Raw genomic sequence first — 26,490 nt, forward strand, 5'->3', positions numbered from 1 at the left:
GACATTGTTATGTTCTCTTTCATAAATATGACAGATTACAGTCCATTGCAATATACTTCTAAAATCAGTGTTTCTGTTCAGTCATGAAAGGGACAACGAGCAGAAAAAGAGGAGAATAGATCAATTTAGAAGTAGATTAAATGTAGATTATTTACCAGTAACGTATATTTGCTAATGTCACATCAAGTCAAGTTTATTATTGTCCCAAGTATGCAGTTTTTGCTGCAGCAAGCATAAAAACATACAGTATGCATTAAAAACACACAGCAAAACATTAAAACATACAAAATACCACAAAAACATACAACAGTTTAAGATAAATTAGTATCCAACGTAACTCCTTGGTTATAACTTCATAACCAAGGAGGTTTAGGCAACAGGCCTGAAGTAATTAAGGGCTTTGGGTTGGTTACCTTTGGCAACGGGCATCACAATGGGCCGCTTCCATAGAGATGGCACCCTCTGCTGAGTGAGTGACAGTTGAAAGATGTAATTGAAAATACGGCCTAATTGATCTGCTCAAATAATAATCTGGGTCTGGGTTTTTCCTAGGTCTACAACTTTAAAAACACTTGATCACACTGCGCTGATCAAAGAAGGGATTAAAGAGGGCGAGTGACAAGAGACCATTTCTGAGCTCACAGTGTTTGTCACTAAAATCATGTACACCAAATCTCACATAAAACTGAATTCCTTTTTGCAGATTGTGCAGCTCCAAGATGTTCCCCTCTCTAAATGATCTTTTTTTTTTTTTTTTTTTTTTACAGTGCCAGTTACTTTGATAGACATATTGCCGTAAGGATAAACCTTAATGACTGTCCAGAATAACAACATTTTCACAATATGATATCCAGCTACCAACAACATCAGTCAATACATCAATGTCAAACTCTTAAAACATGTGCAATCAATACACCCCTGGAGAGTCAGGCAGGCATCCCCAGGCCAGTTTTTTGTCCCCTCTCAGAGCTGTGAACTACAGGAACTACGCTTTTTTGGATTGTGTATTTCGTTATTTGGATAGAGACTAAAAGTAGCCATATATATATATATACAATTTGACCTAAGTATGATCTAATTTAAAACTAATTTGTTGATTTTAATTGTTTCTAAATAGATTTTCATTACAGTTAACTGATTTTCCAAACATTAAGTATTTCTTTTTATAATTTTGTCTTAATTACTTAATCACATACATGTTAAATAACTCCAAATGATGCTCCTATTACCTTTCCTGGACAAAGAGAGGGGAGTATGAATGCACACAACAGAATGTAGTCTAATATCACTCTTGCAGGAGTGTGACAAGTTGCCATTTTTTTTCCAGTTTCTCTACTTTGACTTGAAGTTAAAATTGAAATACTTTTTTTTTTTGCATCTATCCTATTGATTCTCAGAACAAGAGTATTTTATTAAATCAGTATACTGGCTATGGATCCACACACCCAGAGTAAGATACCATAATGAAAGTGATCCCAAGGTCTCTGTAGATTTGTGGCTTTGATAAGGATTTTACCTGCCTTACCTGAAGAACCTGCAGAGAAATACCTGGTGGCCAAGCCCCAGCCTAGACCTTTCTCAGTTGATATGAGAAATTGTCTTTAAAAAAGAAAAAACATAGAGCTGAAAAATTCACATCCGTGTAGCTTTTTAAAAGACATTTTTTCTTGTAAAAGGAATTGGTATAGGTTGTGCTGCTGGGAGTGGGGCAATACAGCAATATAGGTAGCACAATTCATTGCTGCGCCTCTGCCTACATGAATACGGAAAGTTAACTATTACAATATACTGCCTTGCTTTTTTCAGTTGTACTCTGTCTTGAGTTATCTTGAAGTTTGGTTGCAGTTTATAAAAAGCGTCTCACTTTTCTTGTTTAAGAAATTGCACTGCGAGCTAACGGTCTTATCCTTTCTTGTGATTCAAGTGCGAAGCTCATTTCCCGGGCAAAGCCCCTGAACCTGATTTAGATTCAGCCATGCAGAGCCTGAATAGGGCCGCTGAGAAAATGCATTGTCGGGGTTTCTTCAGTTCCGCCCCGCAACATGCATAACGATGTGTCGGCCAGTGAGAGCGGAGCGCTGTGGTAGAGGTTGTTTATGTGGAGTGCTGGGTTAGGGTTCCGCCCACCGAGGTATCTCTGATCGCAGGGCAGACAGGCAGAGTGTAAAATGGCGCACAGCTGTCGGTGGCGGTTCCCCGCTCGGCCCGGAGGGAGCAGCAACTCCGGTACCGGGAGGAGAGCGGGCCGAATCAGGGTTACTGCCTCTCTGCGGAGTGTCTCGGGAGCCCACCCCAACGCAGCTGGGCTCGGACCCGGGTTTGATGCTGCACTACAGGTCTCCTCGGTTATCGGGAGCAACCTGCAGAAATTTCGGGATGTTTTGGGGGAATCGAGCGACTCGAGCAGCGGGGAGGTAAGCACAGGACAGGACAGGAGCAGTCTGACGGTAGCCCGGGAGCATCGTCTGGACCGCTGCAGGGCTCGGTTCTCTCAGAGAGCCGTTTCTCACGTTCCAAATTAAGAGCTAACGGTTACTCTCTGCCCAACCGTTGACCATCTTTTCCTCTCCCTAACGCTCAGTGGGGCTGTGAGCAAACTTGTCATTGCCAGGATGCTCAGTTAACTTTGAGTTGGTTGTGTGGCCTTAAAGTCCACAGTGACGCGTTATAACGCTAACTTTAGTTAGAAACAACACAAACGCCTGATGGTTATCAGATTTATGGTCTCAATAGTTCTACTGGACAGAAAGTTTGCTCCTCAGTGGAGTGTGAGGACGGGCTACATCCACACAGTTTGGATGAACTGGTGCTAACGTTAGTCTGCTAGCCCGACCAAAACACTAGAGAAATCCTGGCGTTGTCTTGGTAATTATAACACACCGCACAGATAACACACAGCACATACAATGGCATATTTAGTGACTAACCGTAGCCTGTGTATCTAAGCCGTTACAACTGGTTTACTAGTTAGCTACTTGACATTAGCTTGATATGAAGCCTTCAAATTTACGTTACATCAACGCACAGCAAAAGTTATCGTCCCGTATTAGCGTTAATATGATTATTGTACAGTAAAATAGTATGTAACCATCTACGTGTATCATAACGATGTGTCCTCGCAGTGTAATAACCCGGGACATTCAAGATAGCGTGTAATGTGTTTGAAAACAAGACATGTCAACTTGAAGGAGCCGAGAGTACACAATTGTGGTATGTAACTAGCTAACGTGAACTTAGCGTCCGTCTGCATCGTCTCTGAGAAAAGGGCTGTTCATTATTCACGTCACTTGCTTCCAGAACTCTATTAGATGATCTTTGCAAGCTAAATAACTTACTATTTACAACATGAGCTCAGGGGCTGACTGTTTGCAGTGAGGTGTCAACCTTCTAGCCAGGCTCGGCTAACATAGCTGATTGGTTAGCTCGCAGGCTAGCTGTCTACACCTCACAGCTAAAACTACACCATTATCTCTCCCGTCGTAAGAGGTGTTAAAGTTGCAGGTTTACTCGGGAGGTTGTTATGTTTACCTCCGGCCAGCATAGTGCCAGCCAGCGGGTTAAAGCATTGTAGCTAAAGTTGGCGGAGCTCATACACAAAACTAAATAATTTCAATTGCTGTTTTAGTGTTAAGCTAGGGCAGCTACCATGCTACGCACTACGCCACGCTAGCCACTGGGGCTATTGCTGATGCATAGGAAAATGGGAGGTGGACATGTTTTCCCCTTCTCTACACAGCCACTACGTAGCTAGTACCAAAATAATATCGGGTTTATAATGCTCGGAGATGAAGTCTAGGGCAGAACTACACGTTCAAAATCTCTCTCTTCAGTTTTGAAGTGCTAATAAGAGTATATCGATGGGGTTTGTTGTCTAAATTCGTTTGGTTTTATCAGGGAAATGAGACTTGCTAGTGACAGTGCGCATGCAGGGCTGGCTACAATAACAACGAGCCCCTTCTTGACGGACCGTGTGATGTGGGGGTGTGTTCGCCTTAGCGAACTACCATCTTCCTTCTTCATGATGAGCAGCATGCGTTCATTGCAGTGGGAGTACACTGTGTGGGGATGTTTACCACTTGCTCCAGTGCTTCTAGTCTTATTTGGTTGAAGCACAGCGGCATTTGCATACATACTATTTAGGCTTTTAGCTATGGTTTTTTTTGACGAACTCGTAATATGCTTGGATTTTTACACACAATATTGATGATGTTTGGGAGATTGTAAAAACTATTATTATAGTATAGCAGTCAGAATTTGTAGAATATTGGAAAAATAACTGATTTACATGATATCCTGAAGATATGTGAATTTTATTTGAAATAACATCTTTGTGAGCAAATTGTTTCTAAAAGAACTTGGAGTCCCTCTGACCCCTTAGTCCTAAAGTCTGACAATAATTGAGGGTGTAGCAGTGTTTGGATTTGTAGAGACAGACTGGACCATGAAATACCTGTGGAAATTAAATTATATGGAAGATGTGTTCAAAGCATGATGATTTAATTGATTTTTGCACTTTAAACCAATGCCAATGTGACTTCAAATATAATTTTCATGTTCAAATGGCTTTTTAAGCTTTTTGAGTTCCCCCACCCCTACTCTGATAGACTGACAATGCTGAGAGTATAATAGTGGGATGTGTAGAGGCAGACTGGACCATAAAATCCTAGTGCAACTTAAATTGTATAAAAATTGCAGACACAGCATAGTGATTGTGACATTTGTGCTTTACATCACAGCTTTATGATATTCTGGAGAAACATTTATTTTATGTGTAACGTCATCCTTATAAGCCAATGGTGTTAGAAGTAATAAGGAGCCCCTTCTTTCCTTACACCAGTGAATGAGAGTATAGCAGTATTTGGGATGTGTGGAGACAGGCTGGACCATTAAATCCCCATGGAATCTGAAACCTATGGAAGATGCAGACACAGCATGGTGATTTCAATGAGCAACAGTATAGTGTCTGTCTGGCCAGACCTGGGCAGGATTGTTCAGGCTCACTGCAGCCTGCTGAGCTCACAGGGCGACCCTGAACAGAGTGCCAGCCGGACACTTGGCCACCCCTCCTTCCTCCATCCAGGCAGAAAAAACCCAAATCCACTTCAGACACACACAACCCCGTCTGAGAGGCAGAGCAACTTTTCTTCTGACAGCTGCCACTTTGGAATGGATTATTAAGCCTATTGGGGTGGCTCAAAAGGGTGCTTGTTGGCTGTTGCTGTCCAAATGAAGGCATTTGTTAGCTTTTTGTGTGTAGGGAATTCATTTTCTTGATCCAGCCAAATTGTGGTTTCTTGTTTTGGTGCTGAGTGCAGTCAATGTTGACTTTTTTTGTAATTGTATGACCTTATCACCCTCACCCCCTCAACCTCAACCCCACTGTCTACCTAAGCGTGCATCATTTTCGCTTTTGTTCTTGGTCCATTATATCTTGCCTTCTGCTGCATCTATTCCACTCACATATTATTACCAATGTTTAATCATTCATACAAAAGTGCAGCTGAATAGATGTATCAACCCAAATGTCCCTTTGCCTCAGTGGTTTGAGAGAAATGGTGTGTTTGAGCGGAAGGGTTTGCAGTCCAGCAGGTGTTTGGCCTATTTAAATGGAAGATAACCCCCCCCCCCACACCCTCCACCACCCCCCACCCGCTTACCCATCCCCGAGACAGCGTGTGGATTGGAGCAGGAAGCTTTGTGTCTGCTTTTATTCTAGCTCTCACAAAGTGCGCGCGGCTGAAAGAGCGCAGGCAGGGATATCAAAGAGTGTGGGGCGACCCCCCTCCTCTCAACGGGACAACGCTGGGAGGAGAATTAGTCACAGACCCTCCCATCCATGGCTTTATTCTGCTACAGCAGGCGGGCAAGGAGCTTTCACCTCTGCTTTAGGAGTTGCCTGACTGGGAGAAAGGCGGCAATTGTGTCGTCTTTCTTACTCTTTGTGTGTGTGGTGGTAGGGGTAGGGGTGTCCCTCATACTTTATGTCCCTTATTGCACTCAGGAGTAGGCGTGTCTTCTTTGTCTTTATTTTGATTAGAACTTCAATTCACGCTGCCTGCTTTGGTGGGTAGGAGGGGGTGCGTGTCTGTCGGTGCCTGCCAGCCTGTTTGAGTGTTAATGTGTGTGTGTGTGTGTGTGTGTGTGTGTGTGTGTGTGTGTGTGTGTGTGTTTGTTAGAGCAAGAGAGACACCATGCACACGTGCCAATCAGTCTGTTTGTCTTTGTCCATTGGCTGTCTTCATCTCCTACGTGTGAGGTGTAGGAAGAGGAGGCATCTTGTCCTGGAAAGTGTTTGTTTTGGTCTGAGTTGTTGTCGAGCAAATGTGAAACAGTTGCACTTAGTGTTTGGACACTTGAAAAAACAAATGTCCACCTTTTGCTTGGGGCTGACAGGGGTCACAAAACAGTACCACCACAGTGCAATTCACTTTGGTGGAGGAAATGCTGTAAGCAGTGACTAAGAGTATATCTTAAACTTAAATGTCCTCTGATATTATTCATATTTGCTACTTTGTATAATTAATAATATCTGTCGGCACAATTATTTGAATTCCTCTGTGGCCTTGTGGAAGAGATGTGTCATCAGAAGGGCATATAGGAGTATAAACTCATCACCAATTTACATTCCAGGAAGGGATGAGGCATAGTGACTGTACAGTAAATCCAAGAGCTTCCTGGAATGTGTCAAGAAAATGTTTTTTTTTTTTTTTTTTTTCTCAGAATAGTAGGGAGAGATGACTTCTTAAGAGCATCAAAGTGACTGAGAGTCTTAACCTGTAAAATTAAACATCTATTTGACATCCTTCCCCTCAGTCTGAACCAAATTCTTATCCTCCTCCTTCTCGTTACTCATTCTGCTGTTTTCCTATTTTAAAGTGGATAACTTCTGACTTTAAACTTGTGTTACTTGGGTGTCAAACAATGATTGCCTGGTCACTATGGCTCTAATACTTGTATTTGTAAGCAGGTGTGCTTTTAATGTTGATGAGAGATTTAAGCTTATTACCAGCCGTGTGTGTGTGTGTGTGTGTGTGTGTGTGTGTGTGTGAGAGAGAGAGAGATCATGGCACAATGTGGTCCTGGAGACAACTACTATAGTGGGAACTACCACAGAGGCGGTTTTGAGTACTTCTGCAGGTGTTTACTAGTCTGTCTGACTGTGGATAGATTTCTGTCAGAGATAGCATCACAACCATGCAACATGCAGTCACAAATCTTTACAGGTGTGTAGATGAGATCAAAATGAACGCCAAATTCATGAGCACTGAGTACTTTTAATGACTACTGAGTACTCATGTAGTAATGACCACTGAGTACTCATGGTTCAGAACATCAACATGTTGATGGGCATTGAAATACATCAGGGCTTGTGTGATCCCTGATGGTCTCTAGTTTTAATGTTTCACTCATCTAAGTATGTAGGAGAGTAATGTGTAAAGGTGTGAGACAATTAGGTAGCTGAGATGAGGATCTTGCCACATACCAGCAGTATCTGGGGTTTCAATCAAGCTTGGCACGTTACCACTTTTGTGGTAATGTCCTTTGTATCTGTCTTAAGAAAAACTAAATGGTCATAAAAAAATATATATACTGTACTTTGTTATCCACTGTCTTCCCTAGTTAAATGCAAAATTCAACTGCATTTCTGTCAACTGTGTTCTTTGCTTTCTCCCAGCATAAACTTAGGGAGTATGAATGTTTATTTTAACACTGAATCATGAAAATGGTTGTCAAATCAACACATAAACATCGTTTTATATGAAGTGGTAAGTGTCAAAGGGATCAACTGTATTATATTACCACTTGCAACATGCGTTTGGTTATATGGTTACAACTTCAGTTTAACATGTAGAGTGAAAAGTAATACCTTTCAGTGTCAGTGTCAGCTGTAGTGGTAATGCAGAAGTATGCAAAAGTTGGACCATTTTGAAAAAACATAATATAATGTATTAGAACCTGAGTACCTATGTCTTCATATGTCTAAAATCACTTCTTATAGGTTAGGGAAAAGAATGTTTTACAACTGTTAGAACTAGCTTCTACTTTGAGCCTTTGTACACCCCTCCCAACATACACACCCTAACTTTTTGCAGTGCTATTAATGTGAATATAAATAGCTATTTCAAATAGCATATCAAGTAAAGATAATTTATAGGGGAACGGTCGACTGACCACAATAAGAATTTTGAAATGTTATGGGCTTCTTGTGATGCAATACAACTTTTATGAGCACCTGCATGCTAAAGCTGTGTGCACAACTCTAAGTAATGAGGACTAACCTAGGTAGCTAACATCAATCTATGTTTGACGTAGTCTAGGATTTCATAGTCAAGGAAATACTTTTCTAGATTAAAGCCTGCTTTATACTATGCCCAGGAAACTGGTCCCTAATCTACATCTAAACCCATTGTCTGGAATCATTGTAATTTCTCCTAAATGCTGTCTTGAAAGACAGTAAAAGTCCCATTAGCTTTCTCAGTCTGAGAAGTATAACTCAAACCAAATTAACATCCGTCTCATAACTGTCAGGGACTGTCCCCTGCCCCTCCTGAAAATAATAATGTTGCTTCCGCAATGATACATATCAGTTTTCTTTTCTCTATCCAGTGATTTCATAACAAGTCATTTGTGTGTTGATCATTTACATGAGATGTGACAGACCAGCAGGAAGTCAAACTGCTCAGGATTTCATGGTGACAGCGATAGAAGAAGCCAGCAAAGATGAAAAACTTGAACAGTTATGTTCAAAAACGTTCTTGTGCACTCTTCAGCTGAGGAGATAAAATGGAAAGAGAAAAAGGAAACTCTTTTTAGTAACCTTTTCATCCCTTGCATGTTGCAAGGCAAGGCAATACATGAACCTCACCTCGCTAGTCTACTACAGTGTTTGTTTACTTCTTGAAGTTACCTCCCTGTGCCTGCCCTACTATTGCGCTCATGGTGAGCCTTGTGTTTCACACGCTGCTGCTCGGTGCTCGGCAGCCAGTGGGCGGGAAGCGAGTGAGCGAGCAGTGAGTGAGTGACTGAATATGTGTTTGGGAGCATGGCAGAGAGCAGGAATAAGGGGGAGGAAAGGGGTGCCTTGTCGTGTGTGGGAGGCCTGTTTAGATTGGGATTTGGCAAGCTTCTGCATGAGCATGTTGAAACCCCAAACCTCTTTCATCCTCTGCTCCCAGGAGACGGCTGCGCTCCCTCTGTTGTTGATGGTGCATGTGGTCAAGATGCTGCTTCCTTGTCTCTTTTTTCTCTCCTCCTCTCCCTCCTCCCACAGCCCTCCTCCTTTCTTCACTCTGGTGTGCTTTCTTGCCTTGCCCGTGCTCCCCTCCCCCGCAACCTCACTTCTGTGTTCTGCTTGTTTACATCTTGCTGTGCAGTTCACGCGCAGGGGGTGTGTTTTTTTTCTCTCTCTATAAATGTGTCCATGTGTGAGGTGTTTGTGTGGCTTTCAAAATCAGGAGGTACGTGTGCACATGAACGAGTGTGCATGTGCATCATGAACCTCTATGCACTTGCCTCTACAAAAGCGTGCTGTGATGTCATTGACTGCTACTTGCACTATCACAGCGAGTCAGAGCCGTCCGTTGGTACTCCGCCCCCCTCAGCTCTGCAACAACACCAACCTAGAGCAGCAGCTTGCACAGAGAGGAGAGGATGCTGGTTTTACTGTGAGGAGACAGACTGAAAATGGAGAGAGACGCGTACACAGAAAAAGATGCTCAAATACTCTATGAGGAGTGAAGGATGCCCACATTAGTATTGCCTGCCAGGATAAACAGCAGTATTGACTGTCTGTTATTGTTGTTTGTTTATATGCGGAACAGATGAAAGAGAGTTTTGTAGTATACGTTCCTGGTTTTGAAATCTTTTAATTAGATTTCACAGTGGGTGTGTTTCAGACACATTTAGTTATCAGTTATTCACATTGTGATGTGTGTAACTCTTGGCTGGTGCAAATCAGTTTGCATGTAGTCGTGTGCACACACTTGGACTACACTTGGATAGCAGCTGCTCTACAAACTGGGCCAACAAGACCTCAACTGCATCCCTGCACGCTGCTATAAATAAACATGATGAAATGACATACTCACCTCCACTCTTAACCACACACACTGATTGCAAGAAGTAGTGGCACACACAGGATCCTGAAGATGTTAATCATCCTCTGATGATTTTGCCGTTGCACATCTCAAGGCTCTACTGAGGCATGAGAGGAAAGATTAATGTCTGTTCTTACAGTGTATTACATTTGCCTTTCTGAAACCACCACCATCAAAATTAAGTCATGGAGAAGATTAAAACACATTTAACTAAGTGATTCAGGAAGTGAAATATCAAATTCAACTTGCAATAAATTTGCTTGCATTTGTTCCTGGAATATAATATGTTTTTGTTGGACAAGAACACAGCACTTCATCCATTATAGTCTGTTTGATCTATCAGATTATGTTTTCAGAGGCTTTTCAATACATCTTTAGACCCAGTGTCTTGCAAATAGGTAAGGAGTCTTTGTTGGCATCCCTTCAATATGTGTTATCATACTTGCTCTAAGGTAATAACACCTAAGTGGCCATTTACATAGAGACATATTCAGGAGGAAAACCTTGAACTCCATGTATTTCAATGGAAGAATAGGACTCAACATGAAGGTACATGGTGAGATGTGGAAAAATTCAATACTTTAATTATTGGTCTAGCATATCCAGTCGAAAATGTCTTTTGTTAATACCTTGCCCACTATTTGATGAATGAATTAGATGAAATGTCTTTGATGCCTTTTAATGTAGAGCCGTGTCTGATAAGCTCCATCTGAGATGTTCTGCAATAGTCACCGTGCAGAGGATAAATCCTTTACATTTAGGTAACAACATGCGCTTTTCTCTGGTGCACCTATCAAGTCACACTACCCGACTCTCATGTGTAAAGAATGGAAGCTGTGTAATGTACATTACAGCCTCACAGGGCTGCTTGAATGGCAATAGCCTCTTTTTTTTTTTAGTGTGTCTTTGTCCTGGCTGTCTCTCCAGCTGTATATGTATGACAAACCACCTTAGAATTTTAAAGTTGCTTCAGGGAGCAGGAACTTAGTGCAATGTGTTAGTTACCCTGTAGGATTTGGATGTTTGCAATGCAAACTGTCTGTTGTGGTTTGAGCCTTCTCCAACTGCAGGCATGTCCTCCCAAAAGTCCGAGAAACATGAGAGGACCACAGCAAGCCAGCAGGCGAAAGTGAGATTGAGCATTATAGCCTTGAAGCCCTGGTCTTCATCTGAGTCAAACTTCAACACTGACTCAAGTGTTGCGCATCTAGGCCAGCTGACAATTATGTAGCATGATGGATGCTGTAAATTTGACCTGTTTACCAACCATTGCTTCTTTGCTGTATTTTAGCATTACATAAATTGTACGGTCACAAAAGATTTATTTGTTTTTTTTTTTGTTTTTTGTAGGAAGAAGCATTTGGAGGATTTGGAACAGTTGTTGAGCAGAAAAGAGTACAGAGCCCTTCAACAACCTCTTCAGGTAAAGTAACTCACTACTGGCCTGGCAGGGCCCTTACAGTTGTCTCGAGACTCCTATGCCTATACAGGTTATCCGTATCTGATACTATACCATGGTAACTAAATGTCATCTGTTTTGTTCGCTGGTTTTCAGTGGGCCCACCCATACAGGAGAAGAAGCCCAGAGGCCGACCCCCACGGGCCCTTACTGCCCAGAAAGCTGCTGCAAGTCTACCTTCCCCCTCCACAATTCCCTCCCCCACACAGGCGAAACCTGAGGGCCCAGAAAGGCCAGCTGAGAAGGTGAAAAGGCTGCCTGGGAGGCCACCTGGCACCGGGGAAAAGAGAAGAGGTCGACCCCCATCTTCAAGTAGCAAGAAAGCTTGGAGTACAGGCAGCCATGCAGCAGGAGATGACAGTAGGCAGGTTGGGTCTGAGTTGGGCATAGACACAGAAGAGGATAAGGATAGAAAGGGCGCCAAGAGGACGCCACTGGGCTCTGCTCAGCCTCATGAGAGTGAGGCTAAGCTTCCCAAAGGTGGGCGGGGTGAATCCAAAGTTGCCAACCTGAAGAGGCTGAGAGAGACTAAACTCACCCCTCTCAAGTCACGGCTCAAGACTTTGCCTGGTGTACCCCGACGCAGACGTGGGCGACCGCCCTCAGCTGAGCGGCTTAAAGCTGAGGCAGCAGCTGCTGCTGCACAGCTGTCTACCTCCATTGAATGTGGGGAAGGGAAACACAAGGCCTTTAGGAGCAGAGGGGGGGACCGAGGCACAGAACCACACATTCCCCAGCAGTCCATGCTGAGGAATGTGGATGGAGCTGAGGACCAGGACTCTTCCAATCCACCTGCCTCCCCATCTCCCTCCAAGCCAGGCAGGACAGTGGGCCTCAGAAAAAGCCCTCGCCATAGAAAGCCTGTTAGAATTGTCCCCCCTTCGAAACGCACCGATGCAACCATCGCTAAACAGCTGCTGCAGCGTGCTAAGAAAGGAGCGCAGAAGCGAATGGAGAAAGAAGCTGTAGCCATAGGGAGTAGTGGGGCAGGAACCATTGAAGCTGGCATCAGGAAGACCCAACTGAAGAACATCAGGCAATTCATCATGCCTGTGGTCAGCACTGTCTCCCTTCGCATCATCAAAACCCCCAAGCGATTCATTGAAGATGAGGGAAGCTTTGGACCCCCGCCACCCCATATGAAGATGCCACGGTTAGAAACAACCCCCTCATCTGTCTCTACATCTGCCCAACTCACCTCTACCACCTCTTCCCCCTCTCCTGTGCTGGTTTCCTCTACTGCTGCAGTTACTAGCACTGGTACCACTGCTCCAATTGACTCCCTCCCCCCACCTCCACCTCCTGCCCCTATCCCAACTGTTCCATCAACAGCTGCCAGTCTGCTCAACAGCAACACCAACAATGCCACCAACGGGCGATTTAGCAGTAGCGCAGCCTCTTGCGGCTCAAGTGCTGTGTCGCAGCATTCCTCCTCTGCAGAGTCTTCCAGGTCGAGCAGCCCAAGCTTGGATGACTCATCATGTGACTCCCAGGCTTCTGAGGCCACACAGGCTTTGTCAGAGCCAGAGGATCACTCTCCGTCCTCGCAAGGAGAGAGGGAGGGCAACCTGTTGCACAGCTCACGGCCTCCTTCCCCTCCTTCTGAGCCAGAGCCTGAGCATGTCTTGGCAGAGAGGAGTCGACGCGGCCGGAGAGGACAGGGGGTCGGCCGGGGAAGTCAGAGCCAGAGGGTGAGGGAGACTCTCAACACTGGGCCTAAAAAGCCTATCATCAGCCCACCAACAGGAGTGCTAATGTCCTCGTCTACACACGTAAATTCCCAGCAAGCTTCATCTACAGCTTCCTCCTCTTCTTCACCTCCCCCTCCCCCTCTCCTCACACCTCCACAGCCTCCCCAGTCAGCCTCCTCCAATACAGCTGCTATCAGTGAACACCACCCGCAGTCACCCTGGATGCCTCATCCCATCCCTCCATTTCTGTCTGGATCGTCAGTGCTGTCTAGCTTGTCAGACAAACGAAGCCGCTCAATTCTAAGAGAGCCCACCTTCCGCTGGACGTCTTTGTCCCACCCTGAGCAGCAGCAGTACTTTTCCTCTGCTAAATATGCCAAGGAGGGCCTCATCCGTAAGCCCATATTTGACAACTTCCGTCCCCCCCCCCTCACAGCTGAAGATGTGGGGCTGTTGCCCCAAAGTGTTAGCGGAGCAGGGGGAGCGGCTCCTGTGGCATTCCCTGCACCAGGTAGTGGAGCAGGAACAGGAACTCGTCTATTTGCCCCTCTTCATCCACATACCCACCACCAACATCCCTCTTCATCCCGTTTTGATGCACCACTCCAGAAGCGAAGCCCATTGCTTCGTGCTCCACGCTTTACACCCAGCGAGGCCCACTCTCGGATATTTGAGTCTGTTACCCTGCAGTCATCTTCTGGGAGCGCCCCCGGCTCTCTTTCCCCACATCAGACATCCTCTAGCTCCAGCAGAATATCGCGGCGCAGGAAACGACTGATCGCTGGAACACTACGTGGCCATCCACGGTCTCCTTCCCACTCAATGACCAGACGCAGCAGCCAAATTGGAGGCCAGATATCTGTGGGGAAAGGCTCCTCTGAGATGTCTGTGCTGACAGGCTCTGTCTCCAGTAGTAACCCCAGCTCTTTGCCAGGGGTCTCTGCAAGTCCACTAGCCACTAGTGCCTTAACTCCTGCTTCTTTCAGCACCTTCTCCATGGGTCTGGCCTCACAAGGGACACCTGAAAGCAGGAGAGGGGCTGCTGTAAACCCACCTCCTATGTCAACCACATCATCCACTTCTTCCCCACTTTTCCCTCTCTTTCCTTCCAGTGCCCAGGACACAGGGCGAGGAGCTGGGAAAGGAGGTAAAGAAAAAAGCTTACCAGCTCCCCAGGAACCTGCTGCAAAGGAAAAAGAAAGAGATTCAGAGAAAAACCGAGAGAAAGAGAAGGAGAATAAGAAGGAAGGGAGGAAGGACGGAAGGGACTCAGAAGATGCTCTTTCTCTTGCTCCTAAAAAGGCTCCAGGGAGAAAAAAATCAACCTCGGTTGACATGGTTTCTGACACTGCCTCCTCAGAGGTGCGTGGGCTCCATTCCACTGTTCCCATGTCCATTGCTAAAGGACGTTTACCTAAGAAAGGCAGACCCTCTGAGAAAGGAGCAGAGATGGAGGATGGGGAAAAGGAGAAGGAGAAACAAAGTGCTCCAGGCCAGCAGACAGCAAGCCTTCAAGGACAGCCAGGCAGACAACAACTCCCTGTCTCTTCTCTTGGATCAATGTTGGCACAAGCAGAGAAACAGCCAGTAACTGACAAGCGGGTAGTGGGACTACTGAAAAAGGCCAAAGCCCAGCTCTTTGAGATAAAGAAGAGTAAGCTGAAGCCTGCGGACCAGACCAAGGTCCAGGTCAGTTTTCCTGTTCGTGTGTCGCCTTCATAGTTATTGTGTCTCTTGAACAAAAAGCTTCTCTGTTTTTCTCATTTTCATTATATAGCCACAAGCAAGTGAGTTTGACATGATGCAAGTAATATTTGCTATAAATAGAAAATCTGTGTTTGTACTCAAACTGAAACTTGATAATAGGAAAGTCCCACAGAGGATGTTACTTAAGGGGAATTCTGTTCGCTTCATACATTATGCAGAACGCTGCGCTGACTTTGCTTTTGAAAGTATTACCCTCTGAACATAATATACTCATCTGTTCTTCCACTGTTAATCTAAAGATTAGATGGTTATAGGCAGTCATTGCACATTTTCAACCATTCCAGCTGAACTCAACCCAAACCCCCCTCCTCTACCACCTCATCATCACCATCTTCATCATTATTGCACATTGCTCATAGATAAGAGTTTTGTTTGGTTCACTGAAACATTCACAACAAATGAAATGTTACATCCTAAGGACATAGGTAACATCTTAAAATGCCAGCTTTTTTGCATTGTACATTTGTGGTGGTGTATGATTGTCTGTTTATTTTTCATTACTATGAAGCTTTTCAAATATATGTTTCACTTTGTGTGGTGTGACCATGTGTGCTTGTGAGCAGGGTCAAGAGAGTGACTCATCAGAGACCTCAGTCCGGGGTCCACGCATCAAGCATGTGTGTCGTCGTGCAGCTGTGGCTCTTGGCCGTAATCGGGCAGTGTTCCCTGATGATATGCCCACACTTAGTGCCTTGCCCTGGGAGGAGAGAGAGAAGATCCTATCTTCCATGGGGAATGACGGTGAGGCACGCTCAACAAAACTGTCATTGACTCACTTGTGGATAATTTATTTATTATTATTCGGTTCAAAATTCAATGTAAAACACACTGACTGACTAACGCAATAGTCAGAGTTGAGCGTTTCTTATTTATAACACAACATCTGTGTGAGTCCTGGAAAAGTTCTGCAGCATGTGGTGATGACAGACTAATCACAAGCACAGACAAATCCACAGTGAGGTGGTGATGGAACAAGAGTTTGGCTGCCCTGTTCCTGTTATTTTGACTGGTTTCATGTCATGTTCCAACATGTGGATTTTTGTGAGGCTAGAGGACCTGATGTCAGTGACGTATCAAGAATTTGCAGTATAATCTCAGTTATTTGTTTGCCTGGTCATTTAATCTGCACATCTGTCTAAGACAAGCTCCTGGACATCTGGCATTTTATGTGTGAGGATTTATTAGAATCTATTTGAAATGACTGTGTTTCTTTCTATTCAAACACGACCTGCGGACTATTGTTCACAGAGCTAAGAGATACCATAAAAAGACCTGGTTTAATTTGTTTAGTTTAGATTTAGCCAAATTCTGAGCAGTTAATTGTGCAATGGAAAGAGTGCATCCTAGAAGCACTTGTTAAATAATATGTTGTATAGACACTGAAGTGCTGTCATTTTAATGCAATAGATGTCATTCTTTTAAAAAGCTACTTAGTCAAATTTTTTTACATTTCCTAAATTATTGGCTGAATCAGCTGAGTTTTTTGTGTCCTTAAGTGTGCTTAGCAACAGTATGCGTTTTTGCTGTGCTTTTTCTGACCATGGCTAAAAGATTTTCAATGTCTTAACCCCTTGTGAGTCAAATCAATGCTGTACTGCAGTGTGCCAGTAATCATGACAGCTATGATGTTACCTCCTCTTACAGACAAGTCATCAGTAGCAGGCTCCGAGGAGGCAGAGCCTCAATCCCCTCCCATAAAGCCACGGGAGACACGGCAAAAGGCCGTTCAAGAAGCTCCTCCGAAGAAGGGGCGTCGATCACGACGCTGTGGCCAATGTTCAGGCTGCCAGGTTCCGGAAGATTGTGGTGTCTGTACCAACTGTCTCGACAAGCCCAAGTTTGGAGGACGAAACATTAAAAAGCAATGTTGCAAGTAAGTCTCAGCTGATGAGCTATGTGTTATGACAGATTATTATAAATCTCAAGAACGTCTCAAATAACATTTTATTAGAAATTGATTTTAATGGAATATTTAAGAAACTCAGTGTTGAACTTTGTATGTGTCGCTTTCTCCAGGATGAGGAAGTGTCAGAACTTGCAGTGGATGCCCTCCAAGATGTTTCTTCAAAAGCAAGGCAAAAGCAAGAAGGACAAGAAAAAGAACAAGTTGTCCGAGAAGAGGGAGGGTCTCAATCCGGTTAAAGGACCAAACTCAGAGTCTGGCCCTAAACCTTCTCCTGCACCACCAAAGGAGGAGCCTCCCCGCAAAAAGAGTGAAACTCCTCCTCTAAAGGTGGGAGAAGAGAAATCAAGACAGCAGCCATCATCAAAGCAATCATCTCCAGCCCTCACATCGTCCCCTGCCCCAGTCGAACCCCCTCAGGCCCCTGGCACAGTCACAGCCCAGGCTCAGTCTCCAGCCCTGACACCAGACCCCAAACAGCTCTCAGTCACGAGCGGTGTCACCAGCAAGAAAGGACACAAACCACAGCAGCCTGTTACAACATCCTCCTCATCCTCCTCCTCCTCCTCCACTTCATCGTCTTCTTCATCCTCATCCTCTTCCTCCTCGTCATCATCAGCCCAGAATTCCCCCTCTCAGTCTGCGCAATCCCATCAAGCGTCTCAACAGCAGCAACGGCCTCTTATGAGTCAGGCACCGCCCAAAAAAGATTCCTCACCCAAGATTCCTCTGAGTGAGTCCAAGAAGAAGCCCCAGCAGCACTCATCCCAACAGCAGAGTTCAACAAATATTTCAGATACAGGTTTCATTTTTTCCTCTATGTTAAAGTTTTGATAAAAATATATAGTTTGTAATGAACTCCATTCTTATTTGAATGTTATGTCTTGTCTTTTTTTCAGTTGAATCAAAACAGTTGAAGAAGACAACTTCTCGCACTGTTCCTCCATCTCCCAAACAGAGACCAAAAGACAAGGTAAGATGAAGTCACTTTGAGCTTTTTTATTTTTTCTATTTCTACATAATTCACATCAAAACTGTGGATGCTCGCTGTATCAGCCACATATAATCCCCAATATTCACCCTTCCTCTGTCTCTCCTCTTGTATGATAATCACGTGAAGCCGCTGACCACTAAACCCCCAAGCAGTAGTACTTTAAACTGGCTGAGCACTCCCTCGACTAGGGGCCAGGTGAAGTCCAGAGCGCCCTGCGACGGAGTGCATCGTATCAGAGTGGATTTCAAAAGGGACCATGATGTGGAGAAGGTGTGGGAGGCTGGTGGCCTCAGCCTGCTCACCTCTGTGCCTGTCACACCCAGGGTGCTCTGCTTTTTATGTGCAAGCAGTGGAAATGTTGAGGTAAAAACAGGATGGTCATTGTCTTAAAAACTTGAAATCTAGTGTTTTTAAACTCCTTGTCCATAATAGATCAACTTATGTTCTATAATTCTGTTTCTGTTTCTCTCTGTGTTTAGTTTGTCTTCTGCCAGGTATGCTGTGAACCGTTTCATCTCTTTTGCCTGGGGGAGTCAGAGCGCCCTCTCCAGGAGCAGTTTGAGAACTGGTGTTGTCGACGATGCCGGTTCTGCCAGGTCTGTGGGCGCCAGCACCAGAAAACTAAAGTAAGCTATTCAGTTCAGTTCTGTTCATTTTAAAGCTGTTCACAAAAGAAGCTTAGTTTAGAGTGACAGAGTGTAAAGACTGAAGAATCTTCTCTAGAAAGAAGCTTGCTAGCCTTGCCAACAGACAGCACTTAATCAGCTTCTTGGATTCCTGCCATGATTTTATTATTTAACTCATGGTGTGAGCTTTATGGTTGTCATTTTAGAATTATGTATAAACATATTTGCTATTCACAACACAATCTAGCGCCTCTGGCCTGTGGGTACATGTCAGTGTAGTTATATGAACTTGTTGGTTATTGGTCATTTAGTGGTCTGCTAAGGATTCATTGCAGCTAGTTCTTTGAAACAAATCTCCACCCAAAGAGCATTAAGCAATTTATTACTTTGATTGGCTTTTATCTTTGACCAACTTACCAGCAGCAGGTCTCTGGCACTCTCTGGCTCCACAACAGAGTGTAGCTTAAAAGCCTGAAATCTTAGCTCACAGTGAGGCTACTGGTATGTCAAATGCTGCAGATATATCATACAACAGATATTCTGTGCTGCATGATCACAACATTTTTACATATTGCACCTACCAGACAAATATTGACTGGAAGCCTCATGAAAGAGTTGTTAACTTGTGCATTACATTTTATTTTTTAGTATTTATGAATGGCAGAATTGCCCATAATTTGGAATAGGAAAAAGATGCTGAGGCATACTAACTGTGTGTCGTAAAGTCTTTACTTGGACTAATTGTGTTGACCCAAAGCCACAGGAAAAACTTGACAGCAGTTTCCACTTAAGTGGCTGTCTACAAACCCTACCAAGCACTGCTCTATACAGCACACACTGCAGCTGAATCGTAATGCCTTTGATAATGATGTTCATCCATCCATGGAGGCCGCTACGGATATGACTCTCAGTAAACTCTACTGCACTGTTACATTTCTGCATAAAATCTTAAATACACTGATCTACTTTTGAAAAATCTGTAATGCTCCACCTACCTTGATGGTTCATTTATTTCCAAAAAACACCAATTGGCTAAGGTGAATAATTTCATCACTGGTCAAAACCAGGTGACATATTTGTTACTAATTTGCTGTGAACAGAACCGTGTTTTTTGTTGGGCATGAAAAATCAAATGTTGCTCCTTAAGTAATCACATCTCACTTTTGGTTTCTGTCACTGTAGCAGCAGCTGCTAGAGTGTGATAAGTGCCGTAACAGCTATCACCCGGAGTGCCTGGGTCCCAACCATCCTACCAGACCCACCAAGAAGAAGAGAGTCTGGGTATGGACACACACTACTCTTCCCTCAGTAATCCTCTATCCTCTCACCGTCATGTAGAAATCACAGTTGCACAACTGCCTGACTAAACTTTAGCATTATGCTCACACATTTTTCTCTTAACCTCTCCTTTTGTTCACACATTTTTCCAGCTTCTCACGATTGTGCTATTTACATTCATGGGACCCTCTCACAGGCAGTGTCTATGAAAACATTTTACTCCTCTCACAGTGTCACTTTCACACCATCTCTACTCTTCAAACAACTGCTCGCAAGTTTGTGCCATGTAGTCACCACCTTGCTTAGATGTTCTTTCTTTTCAGGTTTGCACCAAGTGTGTGCGCTGTAAAAGTTGTGGAGCCACTAAACCTGGGAAGTCCTGGGATGCCCAATGGTCACATGACTTCTCCATGTGTCATGACTGTGCCAAACTCTTTGCTAAAGGTGAGTGACAAGCAGGTAGTAAAATGCTGCTCACTGTTAAGGATGAGTATAAATACACCACTGGTATTCTTTCAAAGGTTTTCTTAAAAATCTGAATTTTATTTTGAGGCGACATTAAAAGGACATTTGAACCCAATCCATATTGGAGTGGTTTAATGTGACAGTACCTGTTGCCATCTTCCCTCTCAGGGAACTTCTGCCCACTGTGTGATAAGTGCTACGATGATGATGACTACGACAGCAAGATGATGGAGTGTGGTCGTTGCAACCATTGGGTTCATGCCAAGTGTGAAAATCTGACAGGTTAGTAGGCCCCATAAAAGCCAGGTAGAAAATCCTTTTAAAACACACATTTACTGTATGTTCCTCAGAAGTAGAGCTCTGTATTTAATATTTTGCAGCACTTGTTGCACTTAATTTGTCTTGTCAGCTGTCAGTGTCTGTGCAGCTGACTGACAGGCCGCCCTGGGAGTGCTGTCATGTTGATGAGATTCTGAAAGACGATAAACTTAATAATGGGCGCAATAATGACCTGCCGTCTCTCGCTGTCCCCCAGATGAAATGTACGAGCTGCTGTCAAAGCTGCCAGAGAGTGTTGCCTACACTTGTACCAAATGTACTGAACGCCACCCAGCTGAGTGGAGGACAGCGTTGGAGAGGGAGCTTCAGGGCTGCATTCGCCATGTCCTCACTGCACTGCTCAACTCACGCACATCCACACACCTGTTGCGCTACAGACAGGTTAGATGCATATACTCTCATGTGATTTCAGCACAAATTGCTATGTTGCTTTGTCAGTGTTAATTAAAATAATTTCATTGAAACATGATTATTTTTTAAAGTTTGAAATGATAGCATCATTTGATATTCAGTCATTCTTTTAGTAGTGGTGTACCTTACTGTATTATAGCGCTGCAGTCATGAATACCGAATAAACATTGATGACTACACAGACATATTCAGTTAGAAACAGCTGCAGCAGCAACTGCAGCTTAATGAACATAATGGTGGTATTTGTACTCAGTGTGTAACTCCCTGGTTTTGGGGCAGGCGGTGAAGCCTCCAGAGCTGAACCCAGAGACAGAGGAGAGTCTTCCATCCCGTCGTTCCCCGGAGGGTCCCGATCCTCCAGTCCTGACAGAAGTCACCCCCACACCTCCCAGTGACTCCCCTCCAGACCTGGAGTCTGTTGAGAAAAAGATGGTTCAAGGCCGTTACAATTCAGTGGTAAGTATGTTATCTTCTCCTAGTGTTTTCTATTGTCTCTACATTTTAGTCAAAAGCAGGCATGTGTGTATGTTTGCTGTACATTTACTAGAACATAGGAAGGATTTATCCAGGCAAAACATGTGTCAACATTTTCTAAACATTTGAGAAAGTCTGTTTTCCTAATGATTTGATACAGGGTTGGAATATTGAGGTTTGGGTTAGGGACAGACACCATCTTGCAAAGCGGTTTGTATTTAAAACAGTCACAGCTTTAAAGCATTTTTTTTGTTGAAGATTTAAAAATTGTATGTGTCCTGGTCTCTTGATGGTCAGGATCATAGATAGCTATGTTAATTACTTTTCCACTAATGTTTATCAGCAATTCACTGTTTTAACAATTACTCTCTGCATGTGTGTCTGTTCACCATTTCTCTCCCAGCTGGACTTTAGTGACGACATAGTGCGGATCATTCAGACAGCCATCAACAGTGACGGTGGTCAGCCTGAGAGTAGGAAAGCCAACAGCATGGTCAAGTCTTTCTTTATTCGGGTAAGAACCTCAAATCAGCTTGTGATCATATGGATTATATTAGTCCCGTCAACACCAATGAAAACACAACATTGCAGAGCAGTTCACAGATTCTCACAAATTCCACATTCTCAGTAGGGCACATTATGGGGCAGTTTATCTGTTTTTATGAATTTATATAATACCATATTCTTTTTTGACACAGATTTATATACATGCTGACAAACTCGTTTCATGTTTTTGAAAATTAAAAGATATATATATTTGCTTCATCCTCTGATTGGGGTGCCCCTGCAGCAAGTATAGGTTAAGTGTATTAGTCAAGTATGGCAACATCAAGCTATGGCCCTTCTGTTCAGCTACAGTATGACTAACCACCATCTTGCCCCAGATGGTGGTTAGTCTGTGCAAGTGCTTATGCGGTCTGTTATGCAAACTTCATCGCATGTTTTCTGTTTCAGCAAATGGACCGAATCTTCCCGTGGTTCAAAGTGAAAGAGTCCAGGTTCTGGGAAAGGCAAAAAGTCTCTGCCAAGTGAGTGTCTATCGCACCGTAGTCAATGCAGGAGGTTGTACCAATTACACAGTGTTCAGAGTGCAGTATCCAACTGTTCTGACTAACTCATTAGAGTTACATAAGACATCTCTTATATTTACCAGTTGGTTCTAGATTACTTTCACAGAGATATGATGTAATTATTAGAAAATATGTTTGAAAATTAAGTGGATTTATGTATTTACTGTAGCAGTTTGCTTAACATTTACAAGTAGACCTATAAAATCAGGTAACAGTACTAGATAAGAAAATAAAAGGAAATCAAATCAAATCAAACTAAAATGATTTATCTGAAAGTATTGAAATAATGCCTCCTAGCAGGCAGTGCTCTCAATCTTAATAGTATTGTAAAGTGTGTGATGTGCTGTTATTTTCTAAACTTGTAGTGCGAGTTATGTATGTAATTACAGAGGAGAAAATTTGTTTTTAATACTCCTGTAATGTGAACCCGTCCAAAAACCCTGGGAGAAGAACTGCAGTTTTCAAGAACTGTAGGTCTGTAATTATTGAAATGAGGAGTAAGATGTGGTTTCTCTGGGAGAAGCTATACCATCATCTGTGAATAGGAGGGAACCAGAAAACAGTGAACTAATATTTCTAGAATGTGAGGGCTGACTGTACCAACAACCCTGAAGAAATAAGAGCCAAGTGGCAAGATCAGGATTTCATATGATCGTCACATTATCTTTTTGAGTGGTTAAGGAAAGTTGTGTGATGTTCAGTTTTCTGAGTCACAACTAAAACACGGCCATGTCAACTCGGCCATAACATTAAAAACCAAAAGAGACTCTTTAAACAACTCAAGAAATGAGTGAAGTGGTTTTCTTTCCACATACCTTAACCCAGGACAATGGCATTACAGGTCCCAGTCAAGACTTAAAACTGTAGTAATGAAATTTATTCCACAATTTCTCTGATTTAGTGTACCCACTTGGCAGCTGAGTGGGGAATGTAAGTGGGTAATAGATGATTGGAGGTCCATACACTCAAAATAACATCAATTGATGTGATTATTTACGATCTACTGAAAAGATAAAGTCAGCATCTATGGTCAGAGTACAGGATCAATGAAGTCAACTCCCCAGAGCTGTAGTTATATATATTATATATTGATTAGTGCGTATGCCTTTACATCAGTGATTAATAATGAAATGATCATATTGAATATTTGATGCTGTTTACAGAGATGACAGGCTTATCATATGACATTATTGGATGAAATATTTCACAATTATAACCACTGAATCTTTCCCTTTTGTAAAAGAACAGTATGGTTTTACAGTCCTGCATATTGGAATTTTACCTTACAGACTCATTCACACTCCCTCACTCATCAACTCACTCGCTTACTTGAATTTAGCTATCAGCTTTCCCCGACCATTTATTCTGCTTCGCCTCCAGGCATTGTGGGAGGCAAACCGTAACAGTGTCACATTTCACTCGAAGGCTCTTTGATACATATTTGTGGTCTAATTGTGGTTTACTGTCAGTTTGGTCTACTGCGTTATGTATCAGTACTTTCGGTCCAGGATCCCGTGGATCCTGTGGCCATCATTGGATGGATGCCTGTTTAGATGCCTCTACTGGCTTATTAAGTATGAGACTTCATATCACACCAGTTACCCAGCCTTGCCTGAATTTGCAAAACCTAATTTGGCAAAGCTCCTTTCATGTGGTCATTTGTTACTGGTGTCACTGTTCACTTACTACTCAGAGAAATTTTTACATCTTCTTGGGGAAGAAAAATCTGAGATCCTCATCGCAATCTGTATGATAGTATTGAGGGATTAAACACCCTGTCAGTGCTTTCCAATATATCTCATGATTTTCTTTAATAAATAACACCTGTCATACAATTTAGAAAGGTTTGGAATGCATTATACTATATAACGTAGCATCCTGTTTTATATAGATTTAGATATTTGTTAGATTAGATTTTTCAGTATCACTTCTAGTCTGTCATGAAAATTTAAACACCACAGTGGTTCAGTGGAATTTTATTTTTATGCTTAGTTTAATAAGACTACAGAATAAAGAATGTCATTTCATTCAGGCATGAGAATATAGATTTGCATCATCACAGTCCATGCTGTTTATTTGTACATCAGTTAAGCTGAGTAGATCTAACCAAGAGCAAGATCTACTTTTTTTAGGTGGGATGTATCAAGATTTAACTTACCTCACTCACCATGAAAAGGAACTCTCCTTTATCTAAAATGATGTTCTTAACTTGTTGCAATGTCACTGCAAACTTACTTGGAAAAAGCTAAGACAGAGTTTATTTGGGGAAAACTTCACCCTTGGAGGTGCATAATACCATTGATTAATCTCAGGCTTGACTAGTGATGAGTGCTGTTTTGATGTAAAAACAATCCCCAACACTCACACATTCAACCCTGAATTATGCTCTTGGAGTCTTCTTCATGTCCTTAGGCTTCACTGAAGTTGCAAATCCACATAATGACTTGTGTGGTTATTTTGAAGTTCTTTGGGATTGTTCTATTGCTTACAGCAGGGCTTTGGCAGTAAAATAATCACAACTTCAGGTTTGACCCGATCACTGTCGGTACTAATAGTCCTAAGGTCCTTGACTAATGACTAATGTTCTTGTCTCTGTATGCCATCGCTCTCCAGCAGTGGGCTCCTTCCGAATGCTGTGCTGCCTCCATCCCTGGATCACAACTATGCCCAGTGGCAGGAGAGACTGGAGCTTTCCCGCGCTGAGCACCCACACCTCATGAAAAAGATCATCCCAGCTCCCCGGCCCAAGACCCCCGGTGAACCAGATTCTCCAGCCTCTCCACCTTCACTCCCTCCCTCTCTTCCCCCACCACCCCCACTCCTACCTGGTAAGACAAACCACAAAACTGTGTACAAATACTTACATGTACACTGTTTCTCACATCTTGTCATTTATAGCTTTTTTTTTTTTTTTTAATAAATTCAGACTTTATAAAATTTACAAAATTTATAAAAAGAAACTCTCTCTTCAGATCGTGAAGACAGCCCAGAGCTCCCTCCGCCGCCAGGTGTTAGTGATAACAGGCAATGTGTTCTGTGTCTGAAGTATGGAGATGAGAACACTAACGTGAGTCAGAAATCAGCTTGAGCTCACTTTAATGCACATAAGGCTGAATCTATGTCACTTGCAACATTTCTGTATGTTTCAGGAGGGTGGCAGGCTGTTGTACATTGGTCAGAACGAGTGGACCCATGTAAACTGTGCCCTGTGGTCTGCTGAGGTGTTTGAGGACGACGATGGCTCACTGAAAAATGTTCATATGGCTGTTCTCAGGGGAAAACAGTTGGTAAGATGGGACAGATATCTATCACACTACTATTTTCAGTGTATATTTACTGGACCAACAGTGACAACCTGTCATGCTTTCTATTCAGCGCTGTGAGAAGTGTCAAAAGCCAGGGGCCACAGTTGGCTGCTGCCTCACCTCTTGCACCAGTAACTACCACTTCATGTGCGCCCGTCAGTGCCACTGCGTCTTCCTGGAGGACAAAAAAGTCTATTGTCCAAAGCACAGGGACCTCATAAAGGGAGAAGTAAGGAAATGTCATTATTTACTATATAATCAAAAGCTGATTAATACATCTATATTGCAGCCACCTTAAAAGTAGGTTCAAGTGTTTGAAACTTAGTTACTCAGTAAATCTTGTGTAGGTCTCTTAAGTAGATTAACCATGTCAGGCTAGGAACTGTGACTTGACATTCTTAATTTTTCCTTCACCTATCCTATGTTTGTGTGTTTTTTCACCAGGTGGTGTCTGGGTTTGAGGTGACCCGCAGGATCCTGGTGGACCTGGAGGGCATTAGTCTCAGGAGGAAGTGGCTTGCAGGACTGGAGCCTGAAAATGTCCACATGATGATAGGTAGGTCGACTGCTTGTAAATCTGTTGTGCCATTTCCTCGACTTACTCCCAATGT

The 26,490-nt window shown here is 43.3% G+C and overlaps 1 protein-coding gene across 1 annotated transcript in view; it reads left to right on the forward strand.

Moving 5' to 3' along the window:
• The first annotated feature begins 2,168 nt into the window (after positions 1-2,168).
• kmt2a (lysine methyltransferase 2A) overlaps positions 2,169-26,490 on the forward strand; it is a 38,950-nt gene continuing 14,628 nt past the window's right edge. The window contains exons 1-22 of the mRNA XM_022753809.1: positions 2,169-2,414; positions 11,448-11,520; positions 11,653-14,936; positions 15,578-15,755; positions 16,659-16,887; positions 17,031-17,422; positions 17,537-17,719; positions 17,817-17,890; positions 18,038-18,274; positions 18,391-18,537; positions 19,720-19,818; positions 20,139-20,259; positions 20,449-20,562; positions 20,816-21,000; positions 21,310-21,486; positions 21,908-22,018; positions 22,459-22,532; positions 25,188-25,402; positions 25,547-25,641; positions 25,724-25,861; positions 25,950-26,108; positions 26,324-26,435. Coding sequence (XP_022609530.1) covers positions 2,169-2,414; positions 11,448-11,520; positions 11,653-14,936; positions 15,578-15,755; positions 16,659-16,887; positions 17,031-17,422; positions 17,537-17,719; positions 17,817-17,890; positions 18,038-18,274; positions 18,391-18,537; positions 19,720-19,818; positions 20,139-20,259; positions 20,449-20,562; positions 20,816-21,000; positions 21,310-21,486; positions 21,908-22,018; positions 22,459-22,532; positions 25,188-25,402; positions 25,547-25,641; positions 25,724-25,861; positions 25,950-26,108; positions 26,324-26,435 — 6,643 coding nt within the window. The remainder of the gene's footprint in view (positions 2,415-11,447; positions 11,521-11,652; positions 14,937-15,577; positions 15,756-16,658; positions 16,888-17,030; positions 17,423-17,536; positions 17,720-17,816; positions 17,891-18,037; positions 18,275-18,390; positions 18,538-19,719; positions 19,819-20,138; positions 20,260-20,448; positions 20,563-20,815; positions 21,001-21,309; positions 21,487-21,907; positions 22,019-22,458; positions 22,533-25,187; positions 25,403-25,546; positions 25,642-25,723; positions 25,862-25,949; positions 26,109-26,323; positions 26,436-26,490) is intronic.

Source organism: Seriola dumerili, unplaced genomic scaffold (assembly GCF_002260705.1).
Source record: "Seriola dumerili isolate Sdu_G_001 unplaced genomic scaffold, Sdu_1.0 BDQW01000199.1, whole genome shotgun sequence".
NCBI classification, from domain to species: domain Eukaryota; kingdom Metazoa; phylum Chordata; class Actinopteri; order Carangiformes; family Carangidae; genus Seriola; species Seriola dumerili.